The sequence below is a fragment of the Falco biarmicus genome, chromosome 4, assembly GCF_023638135.1.
Source record: "Falco biarmicus isolate bFalBia1 chromosome 4, bFalBia1.pri, whole genome shotgun sequence".
NCBI classification, from domain to species: Eukaryota; Metazoa; Chordata; class Aves; order Falconiformes; family Falconidae; genus Falco; species Falco biarmicus.
The window spans coordinates 4,678,114-4,693,602 of NC_079291.1; the positions used below are offsets into that span (position 1 = coordinate 4,678,114).

Genomic DNA, 15,489 nt, shown 5'->3' on the forward strand with positions numbered 1-15,489 from the left:
TTTTAGGAGGGGATATTCTTTTAGTTACAATACTTGCCTGTGATTTTTCTTTTTTTTAATCAATTGTATTTTTGTTTAGTATGTCTTCTTTAATAAAGGTCATTGTAAATGTATTCAAACTGCAAACTGAGGTTGAATCGTTAATCCTGTTTGCTGCAGAGAGCTGCCTAGTTCCTTTTACTATTTTAGACAAGATCTTTTGCTCAGAGCAGCCTGTGGCAGCCTATAGTTTCTGTCGACTATTTTGCTCTTACTGTTATTTGTGTGTTTTCACAGGAAGAAGCTTACCGAGCAATGTTTTATACACTAACCGTTATTCTTTCTCTTTCTTTAGGCAGATGGAAATGAACCCATGTGAAAATGGCTCTGTAAAAGCAGAAATCAACCATCAAGAGCAAACCCTTATTAAAAGTCTGGAATGTTTAAACCTGGAAACAAATGAGGGGAGCAATGATGTTTCTGTTGAAGATCACATAGCAGAGGATTTGGCAGGTAAATATATACACTGTCTTTTATCCAGGATCATTACTCTTTAAGTGTAAATGGAAGGAGGTTTAGGCTGCCTGTGGGAGTGCTGATCTGATACCTTGCTTCCCAGGAGAGGGAATATCTGTGTGTTTTAGTCTGGTATCTGCCCTTTGCAAGTCTTCTCAGAATAGCTCCTGCCCTTGTTGACAGCTAACTTGGGACTGAATGGGATAGGAAATTAAGAATTCTTTTTTGGACAAGTGGAGGCTCCTCTAGGTGCTGATTGACATGTATAACAATACAGCCTGGCAGAGCTTGGGCTCTTGCATTGTGGACAGACAACGTTATTCCCAGAGGCTCTCCTCTGGGAATGCTGGTACCTACGAGGAAGGGGAACATTGAAGCTTTGTGTGCCTGTCTGGGAGAGGTTGACCTTGTAGTTGTTCTTGATTGTTCTGACAAATCTTCACAGAAAATTAACCCTTTTTCTGCAACTGAGAGTATACTAGAAAGCACCTTATTTCTTCCGTTACCTTAGCAACAGCATGAAACTTAGATTTGTGCGTGACTTCAGTAAAACACTGTTGAACTAATTCAGTCTAAAATTCCAGCCAAGATAGCTATATTGTTAAGGGCTGCTGAACTTAATTTTGGTAAGTCTGTACAAGTAACATACGATTTCTGCTTGTCCTGTTGAATGGACTGTATCGTTCTTGAACAGTAGCTTTCTCTGCCTGGCCATTATTCCAAAAATAATCAACTAAAGTTTTTAAGTGCAAGTTAATAAGGATGGTGATTTTGCTCTTACGTGGGTTCTCTTTGGAGTTTTTCTAATTTCTGTCACTGGTGTTGCATAGTGTGGCAAGTCCCGGCAGAATATCATACATGTGTCACCATTTAGCGTAATACCTCAAGAGTACAGCGCTGAAGCAAGGAGATCAAATGAATTCAAGTCAGGTTGTTGGTATCATGTAGCTGTGGAGGTTGTTCCTTTGCAAAAAGGGGAAAAGCCTACCTCCTCTTGAGTATGCGCATTTAAGTTGCAGAGTTTTGCTGGCAGTACAGGGTGCAGCAGAAGGTGCAGTGCCAGCCAGCCTGGGGCTCCGCCTTGCTGATGGCTGATGGCTTTGTCTGGGTGCTCCCTGTGAGCCCAGGGGCTCTGCCCTGTCTCAGATACTCTTCCCTCCCTCCCTCCTCCTTTTATTATTTAAAAGCACTCCTCCCTCCTCCCTTTATTATTTAAAAGCACTTAAATCCCCTAAGAAATTTCTGTTTGTCATTTAGGGCTTACTGTGTTCGAGTGTGAAATTCCAGAGGACCCCATGCTTTTTGAATGGCACTCCTGTGGAGTCACTGCAGACTCGGGCTGTTTGTCTGCTCATCAGCCTGTGTGTCGGTCTTGTGTATCCCACAAACTCTAGTTCCTTAGCAGAGTCACTTTGCTTGCAAATGAGGCACAGTCAGTGATGGCTGAGGCCATTTTTCTCTGCCCTGAGGAGAATGGTTGAAGTCTTGTTGCTGTTACTGGGTGCGAGTGGTTCTCTTTGCCACCCAGCCCAAGGCTTATTCAGTGGTTCTGCAAGCAGTAGGGACCTGCTGCAAGCTTGCTTCCAGACTTCACTTGGAGGAAGAGAGTTCCTTGCAGCTTGATGGATTCAACCAGAAGCTCAGTTCTGCTTTAGCTCTGTAAACCTCACTGGCACTTGAAAGTATTCCTTTCCTGGAGAAACAGGTTCTCTGGAAAATCTTGAATGCTAGTTTGACAGTCTGGCAGCAAGATGTATGGTTTGTATGCTGGAGATGCTGTGAATATATCATTTTTCCTTCTTGACTTGTTCTCTGCAGCTTTCCATGAGGTCAGAAAGTCTTAGCATGCGTGGGATGTAGAAGACTTTGTCTTCCTTTGGAGGTGCTCATGTGGTGCTGTTTATTTGAAACAGATGCACCTGACCCCAAAGAAGAAATAAAACAGACCACACTGGGCAAGAGGCACCTGAAGCTTTTTCTGGGAAACTTTAAGGATATTCATATAAACCGGGTAGAACATATCAGCCTTTGATATCTTAACAACATCCATCTAAGCAGCCAGTTTACTTATCAGAAGGAGCAAACAAGTCACTATTATTCTTTTGCTTTTGAAAATGCACTGTGCCGCTTTATCAGCACTGAGCAGGTTACAGCCACTGAGAAGTAATCTTTCTTTCAAGGAGATGAATCTGCTGCCTGCTGCCCGCTTGCTTCTTCAATGCTCTTCTCTCGTAAGGCTGTCCTCGCTGAGGATGTGTGGGCTCACCTGCTTTGGAGTGTGGTGCTTGGTCTGTCTAATTAAAAGAAACGGGGAAGGGACTGATCGAAATGTGATCTGAGCACCTGACAGACCTGTGGTGAGAGTCACGGTGTTGGCAGGGAAAGCTTTCAAATGTCCATGATCCAGATATCCAAGTGCCTTCCTTCAACTAGAAAGCATCTTGATAAACAGGTATAACGATATGGGTATGTCACTGTTTTCTTTGTCTATTTTTGTTTTTCTTCTGTTTCCTGTGAATTTAAGGCATTAAAGAAGGTGGAGAGAACGAGCTGCAAGCTGTAGGAAGCTGTGGTGCCCACAAGTTGCTGCAGTTGGAGACAGATTCTTTAAGTGGATTGACTCTGTGTGAAGAAGACAGAAATGAAAACGATTCTCCTACCTTCTTCAGTGTCATGAGCAATAGGTAGTACAGATTTCAATTAAAAGGATTATTAAAATTTCATTAAGCCTTTAATTCACTCATTTTTAAGACTCTTCTGTCTGTAAAGCTGTTTTTGCTGACATTATTTAACAAGGCTGCATACAGCACAGTTATTGAAGAAGGTATCCTTTACAGTAAAATTAACTGTACAGTGGAGTGGGAGGCTTTTTCCTTGTTTGCAGTTGCAGGCCTTGCTTGTACCCCACCAAATGGGTATTTTCTGCAGTCGTTTACTTTAATCCAGTGAAACAAAAGCCACGTTGATGGTTCCAAGTCTGTACATTTTAGCCCTGTGCAAATGAAGTGGGCATGAAACTTTTTTTGCTTTTAGAAGTTGCACAAAAGGAGTTGTTAAGGTAAAAATCTTTTCTGCTTGTCCTGGACACCAGGTTCAGTGATATTGAACTTCGGGAGGAGGAGGGCATACCGACAGAAGAGTTTCTGGAGTCATGTTATGCGATTGTGCCCGTTCTGGGTAAGCAGCTCCTTCTCTCCCTCTGACTCCTTTTCACTGCTGCCACTTGTGACAAAAGGTGGAGCCACTGGTTTGGAGAGTTCATTTCTATGCTAAAGTGATGTCGTAGAAACAGCCTCTATCAACAGAATCAAATTGACTGGTCCCAGAAGATGTTTCTTACTCTTCTGCTTTATCCGCTTGCATTTAGATGGAACCCATGTATAAGCTGTCTGGAAATCTATAGGTCTATCTGAAACAGCCATTTCTTTCCCTGAAAAGAGCAGTGTGGCTGCCTTACACATCCCACATGGCTGACAGCATACCAGCAGCTGTACTATCTATTTGATTTTTCTAAAGACTTCTGTCTCCAGCTAGTGCAGCCCTCACCTGCGTGGCCCCTGCATCCGACAGTGCATCCACATCCCAGACTGGTGTATTTTCACGCTTGTACCGACTGGGGTGGATTGGTTCAACACCAAAGAAAGATTTAGATTTGTGTTATTATTGTAGTATTCTCCTGCCATTTAGAAGGGTTGTTAAGAGACTAGATGAAATGAATTGTTACTTAGACATGAGAACTGGAAAATTTTAAAATACGGTGGTGTTTGTTTTTTTTTTTTTCTAGACAAGCTGGGACCAACTGTTTTTGCTCCTGTTAAAATGGATTTTGTAGGTAACATCAAGGTAACAGCTTATTCCTAGCACTGTTTTTTATTTCTTTGTTTTAAAGAAAATACCTATTTTAGGCACTAAAGCTCAAGAATTTTTGTTGTAGGAGTCAATACTGAAAGGCTAATTAATATTTGATAATGTTATCATCTGTCAGATCACAGTCTCTCAGAATGCTGAAATGCCCCTAATTCTGTCCTTACAGGACCCGCATTTAATAAATCCAGTTGTCGTGTGCAAACTTAAGAAATACTTGACTGACTGCCAAGTAAAATATCTGTTACACCTAATGAATATGACTGATTCTGAGCTGAATAGGTTGTAAGTCATGACGTGATGATAGCAATATTGACTTTAGATTGTAAAATAAATGGAGGGAGAGGAAGATCCCTTTCACTCAATGAAATCAAAGGAAGTTAACATGTTAAGAAGCAGCTTCTCAGCAGGCCAGGGCAAACCCCACAGCCTCAGTTCTTGTTCTGGAAGTTCTTCCAGCTGCACATCTGGAAAGGTTTGAAGTGCTGCTTGTGAAACAAGATGTATTCGTAGCGAGGCTTTTCATAGCTTTTCTTTCAAAAAAAAAACCAACAAAAACAAAAACATACCTTCTGAGTATATGACAAGAAACATTGCATACATTCAGATTTGTTTGGTGCAAAGTAACTCAGGTTTTTGCTTATCTTACTGAAGGTAATCACTGAAAGACTGAAAACAGCAGGAGAGAAGAGTGCTACTTAAAAAACTGAAACCTTGTATATTTATTGTCAAGTGATAGGCAACTACTCCTTTAATATAGAAGAAGACTCTTGTTTATCTGCCCCTTAGATATTTTCTCTCTTTGTTTCTGTGAGGAGTTGTGTATAACAAACTTGGGAATAAATTAAAAAGCTTAAGCATGCCGATGACGGCTGAGTGTCATTGAGACTTCGCAGTTTAGCAGTGGTCAGAAGGTAATCTGCTTGTACTTGAAGCTTGGGGCAAATAGGACTTTCCTTAGAGAGCAGGTTGAATTAACTCCTTTCCACCAGTGTGGAGGATGCCATTTGAACCTCAAGCATTTTGTCAGACAGAAATGGTAGGTTCCATGTAAATCTTTGACGTGCTGTTGTTGGGGTTTTTTTGGTTTTTTTGTTTTTGGGGTTTTTTTTTGCTTGCGTTAGCTAGACAGCTAGCCGTGGGGAACGTGTGACGTGGCTGGGGATCTGTGGTACCCCTTTTCAGGGAAGAGTCCTGGTAAATACCTGGTATTTATAGGACAGGTCATTGTTTGGTCTTAAAACCCTAAAGATTCGCCTCTTGTTTTTTCACCAGAAAATAAACCAGAAATTTATAACCAACAAAGAAGAGTTTGATACCCTTCAGAAGATAGTGCTCCATGAAGTGAATGCAGGTGTAGCACAAGTTAGAAACTCTGCTACGGAGGCTCTGCTGTGGCTGAAAAGGTAACGACCTTGTATCTATTGCATGGTGAATTGCTGAGGTGCAAGGAGGGACCTTTCGCCAGCGCAAGCTGATGTACGTGGAGCAAACTGGTTACTTTCCACAGGCTCCATCAATGCAGACTGGCTGGTTTCAAGAGTCATGAGTTGTCTGTGTTTGTATCATTGCAACTTTGCCAAAAGACTTGAAAAAGCAATTGCAGGCAACCTGTTTTTCCATAAAAATGAAGTTACAGCGAACATCACTGGGCCAGAACATCAGGCAGGTGATTTTGGGTTGCAGCAGAAATGTTTTACAAGTAAAGTGTTTTTCCTTGGGCTGGAAGAGAGGCTGGAGGAGGTGGATGCATTTTTTTTATTCAGATTGAAAACAGCACCGTAATTCTGAGTTTTATTGCACTTCTGAGCTGTACTGCAAATCTAGGAGCTTTGTTGTACTTTGGGTTACCTTGTTATAAACATGGTTTCTTTTTATTTCATGGGTTCATCCTGACAGAGGCTTAAAGTTCTTGAAAGGTTTTTTGACAGAAGTGAAGAACGGGGAAAAGAATATCCAGACAGCTCTGAGTAAGTGCTGGTTGCTTTATTCTTCATGTGCTTCTTAATTTACAGTCTTGGCTATTTTTCTCGTCCTTTAGAACCTGTGTTTTCTTTTCTTCAGTGACTAATCATGCAAGTAATCTCCAAGACATAACTTTTTCGAAAACTGCAGTTTTTTAAAATGACTGCCTCTTGGCAGGTTACTAGATGTCTGGTCAATGTTGATTTACTAGCAGAGAAAGATTCCTTTAAGGGCTTACTTCTAGCAGGGGAGACAGTCGTATCTTAGGGAAAAAAGTACTTTGTTTTGTTCCTTTTTCTCTCCTGGTTTGCAGTGAGAGTGCTCCCAAATATATAGCTGCTGGTTTTTTAGTGCCTTGTGAGATTGGCCATCACTCTTTGAAATCACCTCTTTGCCAGTATGGCTGTGTCAATTATCAGGGGATTTGTAACAGAGAAGAAGGATTTCGTTTCCAAATAAGACAATTTCTGACACTTACTGAGTCAGGCTAGTGCCTAAGCAAGTAGAAAATAACATACCAACCCCGCTTAGACTTGACTTGGTTATTCACGAGTAAAACTGTCTCTATATGCATGCAGTCTAATGTTACGATAATCCTTTACAACAGCTTTCCCCCACCCCTTTAAAAAAAAAACCCACCACCATATAGGATTAGTAAAAAGAACTAGTACACCGAAGTGTGTAAGCAGCACTTGGAAGTGGGACTGTAAATACACTGCTGCTAGATGTGGATGTTAAACACCATGGAAAGTCAAGGCACGTACCTGACCTTCTGAGGCCCTGAAATACCACTTGAATTGCTCTCTGTCTGCAATGGAACCATGCTGCTGATTATTTTTTTTTCTCATTTCTTCCTTCCTTTTCTCCCCCCAAAGCTCTTCTGTATCTGTATCACCATTGCAGCTTTGGTTTACTGTTTCTTATTCAGGGGTCACTGTGCTATTTGAATGTTCTCTTTCTACAACCTCAAATGTCAAGCTAAGGAAATGAAAATGAAAAATGGAGTATCTACCAGCTCTTACGATCTTTTGAGGAACAAACGACTTTCTAGAGGGATTTGTCTTTGCTTGGATTTAAATCCCAAGTAAACTTTTCACCTTCTGGTGTTTTTAATGCCCCCTATATTTGCTGACAAGGCAGAGAATAGACTTGTCAGTCCTGTTTGGAACACAATACTCTCTTCTTCCTTATGTCATTGCTTTTATTACTGTATGGTTTTCTCATAGATTCTCACTTCTACTGTAAAGATAGAAAAGCTGCGTTCCCCAGTCGTTAGGCTGATAGATGAGGAGTACTTCATGTTACAGAAAAACTCGTGGCTGTGTTTTTCTGACTTTTTACACTCTTCCAGTAATAACTGCCTGTGATCTTTTGAGTAAATATCCTAAAGCAGCGAAATTTAGAGGTTCTCCTTCTTCAAGGTTAACAGCGTAGGGAAAGTACAATAAAATGTCAGATACTTAACAAGTCAACTGAAGGAAAGGATATGAAATGGAGGCTGTGACAAACTAAGACTGGGAAAATACGGCTCAAAGATGTTTGGCTTTGTATATAGAAAGCTTTGTATATGAAAGTGGAGCTGTCTAGGAACATAACAAGGGCCTTCATCAAAGTCTACGCTCAGGGGCACTCACAAGAGAGATCCCGAGGATTATTTTAATAAAGGTCTGTTGCTTTCTGTTCCAATGATCCTTAAAACTTGGCCCTCGGATGTAAAGAAGGAGTTCTTGGTTAATACCGGAGCTAACCACCTCGACTGAGGCTGGCTAACAGCTTGCAGGATTGTTTCACCCTGGGTAATATTTTCTCAGACTTGCACTGAGCTGAGAGCTGTGAAGCACAGCTAGTCAAACGAAAATTACTTTTGCCCTCCTGTCTGTTGGAACGCTCACTTGCTGTGGATGAGTTGAAGGAGATTTGACAGCAGAGCTGAGACCCCAGTGCAGAAATCCCAATCTGTCATCTCCTTTCAGTCATAACTTCAGTGCACAGAACCAGCCATGATGTGTATCCAGTGGCAAGAATATATCCTTAAACAGTCATTTCTAAGCTCTGAGTTCTCCTGGTGATGCAAATGTAAAACTGCCGTACATCTATCTCTTGATTATTTTTTTAAATTTTTTTTTCCTTTAAGACAATGCTTATGGAAAGACATTACGGCAGCACCATGGCTGGGTTGTCCGCGGGGTCTTTGCGGTGAGTATTTATCTTGGTTGCTGATAGAGCTGGGGGGTCTTGTTCATGTGATCTTATCTTGTACATAATTAATAAACTATGTTAAAATTCGAAGCATTGCAATGAATAGATTCCTTTGTTAGCCTTTATTTTCGAGGTGAGGGTTGTGGTGATCGCTTAGTATTGGGCTTTCAGGGTGGAACCGGCTTTCTGGAGCCCAAACAAGACAGAGTATGCTTGCATGCGCATGTTTTCATGATGTGTTTTTTCAGCATAATCTTGCGGGGCTATTAAAGGAAGAAATGAGAGTTTAAGTTTGCTTTTTTGAGGATCGATCTGTCTTCGAATAGGAGCATTCAGGAAGGCGTAGTGCAGGATGTGTCAGGGAGCTGAAGCAGAGGATGCTGGCGGAGGATGGAAAATGATTTATTTTTTTGTCCAGTCTGGCAGCTCCCCCTCGTGCCTGTCGCTGGAAATTATCACTGTAATTATAAAAGGAAAAAGGAAAGCCTCACCCCCCTGAGTCGTGACAGAGCATTGGACAGGGAGAAACAGAAATGTTGGGGAGAGCTTTCTAAAGTGTTTTGAGAATGGCGCTTCGGTGCTGAAGTGTGTGACGCTGGGTTAGGAGCTCCCCTAACAAACTGAAATTTGTTTGGGGTTTGTATTTAATTAATTTCTAATGTATGCTGAATATTTGTGCAAAATACGGTGTACAAGCACTTTGTAAAAATCAGGCTTCTCTGAAGATGCCTTAAACTGGGGATCTACACGGATAATAAAAATAAAATGTTAAGCCTCCCTCCCAGTTAAAAATCTCAACCTATGCATATACCCATTAAAGACATTAAAGCTATGCGATCTAAGTAAACCTAAGGGCTTTTTGTGGCATTAGTTGGGTTTCTTCTCCTGTTCTGTTTTGCAAATCTAAAAGCTTTGGTTCCTCTCCCAGTTAGCTTTAAGGGCAGCTCCAACATACGAAGACTTTGTGGCGGCTCTGTCTGTAGAAGAGTGCGATCCTCAGGAAGAAACATTTTACAAAGGAATGCAGAGGGACCTCAACATTTACCTACCAGCCATGGAAAAGCAGCTAAATATCTTGGACACTCTCTATGAAGTACATGGTTTGGAGTCAGATGAGGTGGTATGACTACAGCAAGACCGCATCTAAAACTTCAGGGACTGTGTCTGTTAACAAAGATTTCTTTCGTTTTGGGTTTTTTGGACATCGTTTCTGTTCATTGTATCTTTTCAGGTGGGAAGGGTGTTGTGAGTGTTTTTGGGGCAGGGTATGTATGTGGGGGTTTTTATGCTTGTTTTATGTTTAAATGCAGAGGTACTGTTTCTCTTTGGGTCATAACTATGTCCACGATGAATGTTTTTGACTGTTTATCTCCTGCCTGTGCACTTCCTCTTCTCTTCACCTCATAAACGTAACGGAGCAGGATTTGGCCTTTGCTCCCGTACCTTTGGAGAGAGCTGTGCCTGCAGCGGAGCCGCTGGGACATCAGCGCGGTGCCCAGCTGGGTGCTGCCGGCTCTGGCTCTCCTGTGCCCTGTGCCTGCTCCCTGCGAGGCTGTAGGAGGACAAAGGTAGTAAAAGTTACTATTACCTTGGTAGCAGAAGAGAAGAGAAGCTAAATGCCAGCTTATAAGGTACGCAGGGAGTTTGTCCCTTAATTTGGGGTGAAGCTTTTTAATGCAGCACCTCCCCAGATAGTACAGAGATCTTCACCGCAGGCACGTGGTGGTCTGAGCTTCCCCAGGAGCCAGTCTTTGAAACTGGGCGTCGTGTTCCCTGACCAGCTCCCAGTTTGTGCCACTATTCTCCCTATGAGCTCCTGCCAGTGGACCACCAGAAATTTGCTGGCACAGGCTGGCAGAGCCCAGCTACTTTCCACAGTGCTTTACAGAAGCAATCGGAGATTATGTCCATCATCCTGGTTTTGATGGGTTTTTCTATTTTGAGCTTCGGGTTTTCTTAAATCAGATTCACACAGAAATGTAACGTTTGCTTTTCAATGGAATACAGCTAGTACTTTTTAATAAGCAGATATGATTAAAATGCTTCCTAGGCTGCCACTATGGACAGAGGCTTCATGGGAGTAGACATGAAATGCGTGAAGTGTAGGGGAAGCTAGAATGTGTCACACGCCATTACACATCGGGCCAGTTATAAATTTTACAATCTGAAATGATGTACAAGTGACTGGAAATTAAGAAAGTAAAATTTGCCCTTTTTCCCGTTTTGCTGACACAGATAAAAATGTGCTCCTTAACATGGCTCATATTGAAAATAATAAAGTCCTTTTAGCCAGTGGTGTGGTTAAGGACAAAATTCCTAGTTGTGTTGATGGCTGGAAGGCTGCCTGTGAGTCACGGACTGCCCATGCAAGGCATCAGCAGGTCTCTCAGCGGCGACCTAGGGCTTTAGATGGCTTTGTGCAGAGAGTTGAGTTTAACTCGTGCAGGAGGAGAGAAGACTGTGCTAATGAGGTATTTTAGAATTAGTAAATCTTCATAATCACAGGAGAAGTCAGTGTTGCCATGTTCAGAGGAGAAGCACTGGCTTTTGCTAGGCTAAAAGCCATGCTGTCAGTAGCGTGAATGTACTGCAGACCTGCTGCCCTGCATCGCTCTGGCGGGAGCCTCTCTGCACCCCAAATACTCGATCCTTCCTAAAGAGCCTAGCATTGTGAGCTTTAAGAAGAGCATATGATGCTTGAAGAACAGACCAAACATCACACTTGGTGTGTAAAGCAAGATACTAGGAGTCTGGTAAGGCATTTAAACAGCGTGGCTTCCTTGTTCCTGTCATCTTTTCTGAGCTGTGCCTGTCTGTAGTTCTTACATACTCCAGGAGGAATCGGAAGGATGTGGGGGGTTTGGTTTTTTTGATTTTCTTAATTTAAGTAGTATATATTTATGTTTGAGTACAAAGTCACAACTTTTGACCAAAGCTCCATTCAACTATCTCGCTACTCACAGCGCTAAAAACAAAGCGGAGAGCCTTTTGGGATTTGGCTGTCTGCTGCTTCTAAACATGAGTGCAGAGAAGTTACACGTGTAGTAGAACAGCCAGCTCTCCACCCTGTGCAGTTTCCTCAAGATTTTCAGCTATTATGTGGGAAACCACTGTAATAGTTTTTAGCTGAGTGCGCTGGGAAGGTAACGGAGACCACATTTCCACAAAACACAGCTGGTGTAGGGGAGAGCAGGAAGAGATTCCTCTTCGCTGGAAATTAACTGTCAGATCATGATGAAAATTTACTTCCCTTTTTGCTCTAGGTTTTTCCAGTAGGAGGAAAGCGTATTCAGTACTTAAAGTCTTGGATGTTATTTTTGGATATTTTGGTTGGTTGGTTGGTTTTTAACTAGCAGGAGAACCACTAGTTTGTTAGTAGGGCATCAGACCCAGTGTTTGATGCAAAAAAATTAGGAGGCTTTATTTCGTAGTCAGAGAAATAGCTTCATTGGACCATTAGCTTCGGCAATTACTAACTTCTACCATTCTTCTGACAAGAGTGGTCCACATTGTGTACCCTCTAATCAGCGTGGCATTCTGCCTCAGAGCAAGCTTTCTCGTCTTGCTGTTCTGGGTGAAGTTGGTCTTTCTGAACTCTGGAACTGGTGCTTGAGAATGTTCTTAGGAGACCGTGGCTTCAGGACAACCCCGTGTGCTTGTTGTTAAACAGGGGGCTTGTACGGAAGGAACTGAGCGAGGGCTCCTTGCCTTCGAAACTTGTCCTCACCATGCACTGCTTTTGCAGAGCGCTGAGCACTTCGAAGTCTTACGAATGCGATCTTTCCAGTCAAACCGCCACTGGGATAGAAACCCGTGCAGCATGCTGCAGAGCTGAAATCCAAGTTATACCTCTAAGGATGCAACAGACCAGATGACCAAGTGGAAGCAGATACACTGCTAGACAATTGACCACTTCCTTTTCCTGTGATGTCAGTTTGGCAGACAGAGAGGATTGCTTTTGATTTGAATAATTGTAGAGAAAAAACAACTTAACTTTTGGCCTTCAAATTTAGAATTGGAGAGAAGGTCGGTGTTTTCCATTTGATTTGATTGGTTAGGGTTAGTTTGTTTTTTTAATTTGATGGCTGACATTTATGAGCAACTGCTCTGCGTACGGATAGAGGTCCTCGTGACTCTCAGATGATAGCACCCTTGCTCTGTGTAATTTACATGAACTGCTTTGGTTTCTTGAACCGCACCAGTCTAAAGTTTTGTGTCCCTTTCCTTTAGAAATGCTTTCGGCTGTTTCCTTCAATGTCTGACAGTTGCATATTCTCAGGGATTTTACGTAGCCATGGCAAAAGAAGAGTCATCGCAGCCTTACCCTAGGGTAAGGGGATTAAGGCTGCTTTTTGTGAAACCGGTACGGCTGTGTGTAGAACTGATACAGCATGACACTGACAGTGTCTATCCAGCGTGCATCCTTGCTGAGACATGGTAAATCCCAAAGCAATCTGATAGAAGTGTTATCTAGTACTGAATGATGGCAGTCAGCATCTTGGAATAGAGATCGTACACACATCTTTGCTCTAACGCCAACGGCACTATATTACAGAGCTCTCAATTTCAGTCGAGTTCTGCTTAGCAATGGGAGGCTTTTATTTATTTTATTTATTTTGTTGTTTGTTTTTTTTTTTAAACTGTGTTCTGGAGCCCCCTCTGCTATTTTAAGACACCATACTCAGTTGCAGATGGAAGTTCTGTGATGCTACAATTGTAGAATATGAACTGAATACTCAAGTGCTTTAGTGTTTACGCTAAACATCCCACCTAGACGCTGTTGTAATATGGATCTCCCTTTAACAGATGCACTTAAAGTTAAGGGGCATATAGCTTCACTTACAATCTTGCATCATCTGGATTTTTTTAGAGCTGTTTGAAAAGTGTCACTTGGTTGGCTGGATGTATAAAAAATATGCCCAAAATGTGCTCCAGTTGTTTGCAGCGTGCTTTGGCAAACAGGTGTGGAACATTATAGAAATCAGCGTTAACTATGTCTGTATGCTGGACCTTCTGAACCTTTCTTTTCATTAGCACTTAAGCTTTTGTGAAAAACTTTAGGGAACCTCGAACTGCCTTTTAGGCACCAGAGAAGATAATTAGCACATTCCTACCTGCCTCTCTTTCCCTCTTCCCCAACCTGGTCCCACCTCTTCCTTTCCTCCCATTGTCCTCTGCTTTGCTACCAGAGCTGTCGCTGCCAAGTCTCAGCATCCCTCCACAAGGGAACAAAGCAGGAGCTTTTGTAAGCGATATAAATGTAAACTTGGGAAATGAGACCTAAATTCCTTGGCAGGCAACCAAACATACAGTCAGGTGGAGAATGTGCTGCTTTTCTCTGAAGTTTCTCCCCTGTTTGACATAATTTTGCCAGGAAAACCACACCACTTTGAACTTCTAATTTCACCGATGAAATTTAAATTGGGACACTTGAGCCTTGGCAGTTCTATCTCTTACAAGTGAAAGCACAGGGAATTTTTTTTATTTATTTAATGGACTTATTTCTTTTCACTTGCCTGCATAGTGCAGATAAGAAAACAAAAAGAGAATGGTGGGAATGACTGAATTCAAGCCTCTCTGCTACCTTCTGTAGCCCCTTGGTGACCAAACCCTGTAAAGTACCACACGCTTCAAGCAATATATAATCACTCTCGTGCAGAAGGGGTATCATAGTGCACTTGCTCGCTCTGAGCACACACAGGCAGTAGTTGATCCTACTCACAGTTCACACGAGGATTTAAGCCCTTGCTTTGAAGTTAGAACACAGGCATATGCTTCACTTAAACCCACGTGCCCACTGGCATGCAGTTCTTCAAAAATGTGGTCTCTGACTGTCATTTTTAATATCCCTTTCTTGGTATAGATTTTCACCCCTCATACTCCAGATGTGTTAGAGGTAGATTTTTTTTTAAAAAATATATGAAACTTCCTTGGTTTCATATCCAGATTTCTGCTTAACGCTAAGTTTGTGAACTTTATTTTGCATTGCAGCATTCAAGGGGTCCAAAACTTAATTTCTTTAATTAAAGCCATCTTGAAAGTTTGAGATTTATGTCTACTTGAAGCTAAACAAGTAAATTGCATTCCAGGATACAGTGACTAAACTGAAAACCAAAGCAGCTTGCTTTTGTAGTTTCCTTTTTTATTTTCTTTTCTCAAGGCAATTTTGGGCATGTGTTTTATCAGTCAAGCTGAGCTTACTACAAGCCTTATTTATACATACATACTGAAATACACTTAAAGATGAAGAGAAGGTATATTGCCTCACACTTTAAATTTACTTAATTCTAAGGGCTTGCTCATGCCCCAAAAATCACCTCTTCCAGTGTAAGCATTGCATAAATTGTGCTGTCATAAGCAGTTCAGTCTGAAATACTTTGAAGTTTCCAGTCTGCGTCATCTCTCAAACCATACCCCTCTCTCTTCTTTTGGAGCATTAAGACCTTTGTCAGATTTTTATATTATTTCATTATAATAAACTTATTTTAAATAAGCATGTTCTAAAATCTCACTTTCCTCTTGCATGGATTTTGTTTCTTTTACTACAGCAGAGGGCTTAAAGTGCTCTTCAGGACCGCATCTGTTCTAGGCGCTGTGTGAACAGTCAAAACCAGTATGTTTCTGGTTGACAGAAACAACCTGTATGTATCTTTGTATGAAGAATGTTAACACACATGGAGCCTGTTTAGATCATGAGAATAAAAGCTGTGTCTGGCATGTGGTTGTGGGTGCTTGGCCGGTGTAAATAGGTGATGACTAGTTATAAAAGGTACCTGGCACTGGGAGAGGAATTTGTATTTTAAAATTGCATGTGGTGTTTGTCCTTCTTTTGCCTGGTCTTGAATCTCTTCCTTAGAGATTTCAAGAACTTCAGAAACTCCTGTGTGGTTGTCTTGAGATGCAGATGAAGACCAGTGCTCCTTAATTAATGTGGGTGTTAACACATCCCTTTATTCCCCCTTTCTC

The 15,489-nt window shown here is 41.8% G+C and overlaps 1 protein-coding gene across 1 annotated transcript in view; it reads left to right on the forward strand.

Moving 5' to 3' along the window:
• The window catches only part of PLEKHA8 (pleckstrin homology domain containing A8), a 31,924-nt gene extending 16,684 nt beyond the window's left edge, over positions 1-15,240 (forward strand). Inside the window, exons 7-14 of the mRNA XM_056336604.1 lie at positions 335-492; positions 3,020-3,179; positions 3,587-3,672; positions 4,280-4,338; positions 5,635-5,765; positions 6,259-6,329; positions 8,459-8,520; positions 9,452-15,240. Of these exons, the coding sequence (XP_056192579.1) occupies positions 335-492; positions 3,020-3,179; positions 3,587-3,672; positions 4,280-4,338; positions 5,635-5,765; positions 6,259-6,329; positions 8,459-8,520; positions 9,452-9,649 (925 nt within the window). The 3' untranslated portion in view covers positions 9,650-15,240. The remainder of the gene's footprint in view (positions 1-334; positions 493-3,019; positions 3,180-3,586; positions 3,673-4,279; positions 4,339-5,634; positions 5,766-6,258; positions 6,330-8,458; positions 8,521-9,451) is intronic.
• The last annotated feature ends 249 nt before the right edge of the window (positions 15,241-15,489 follow it).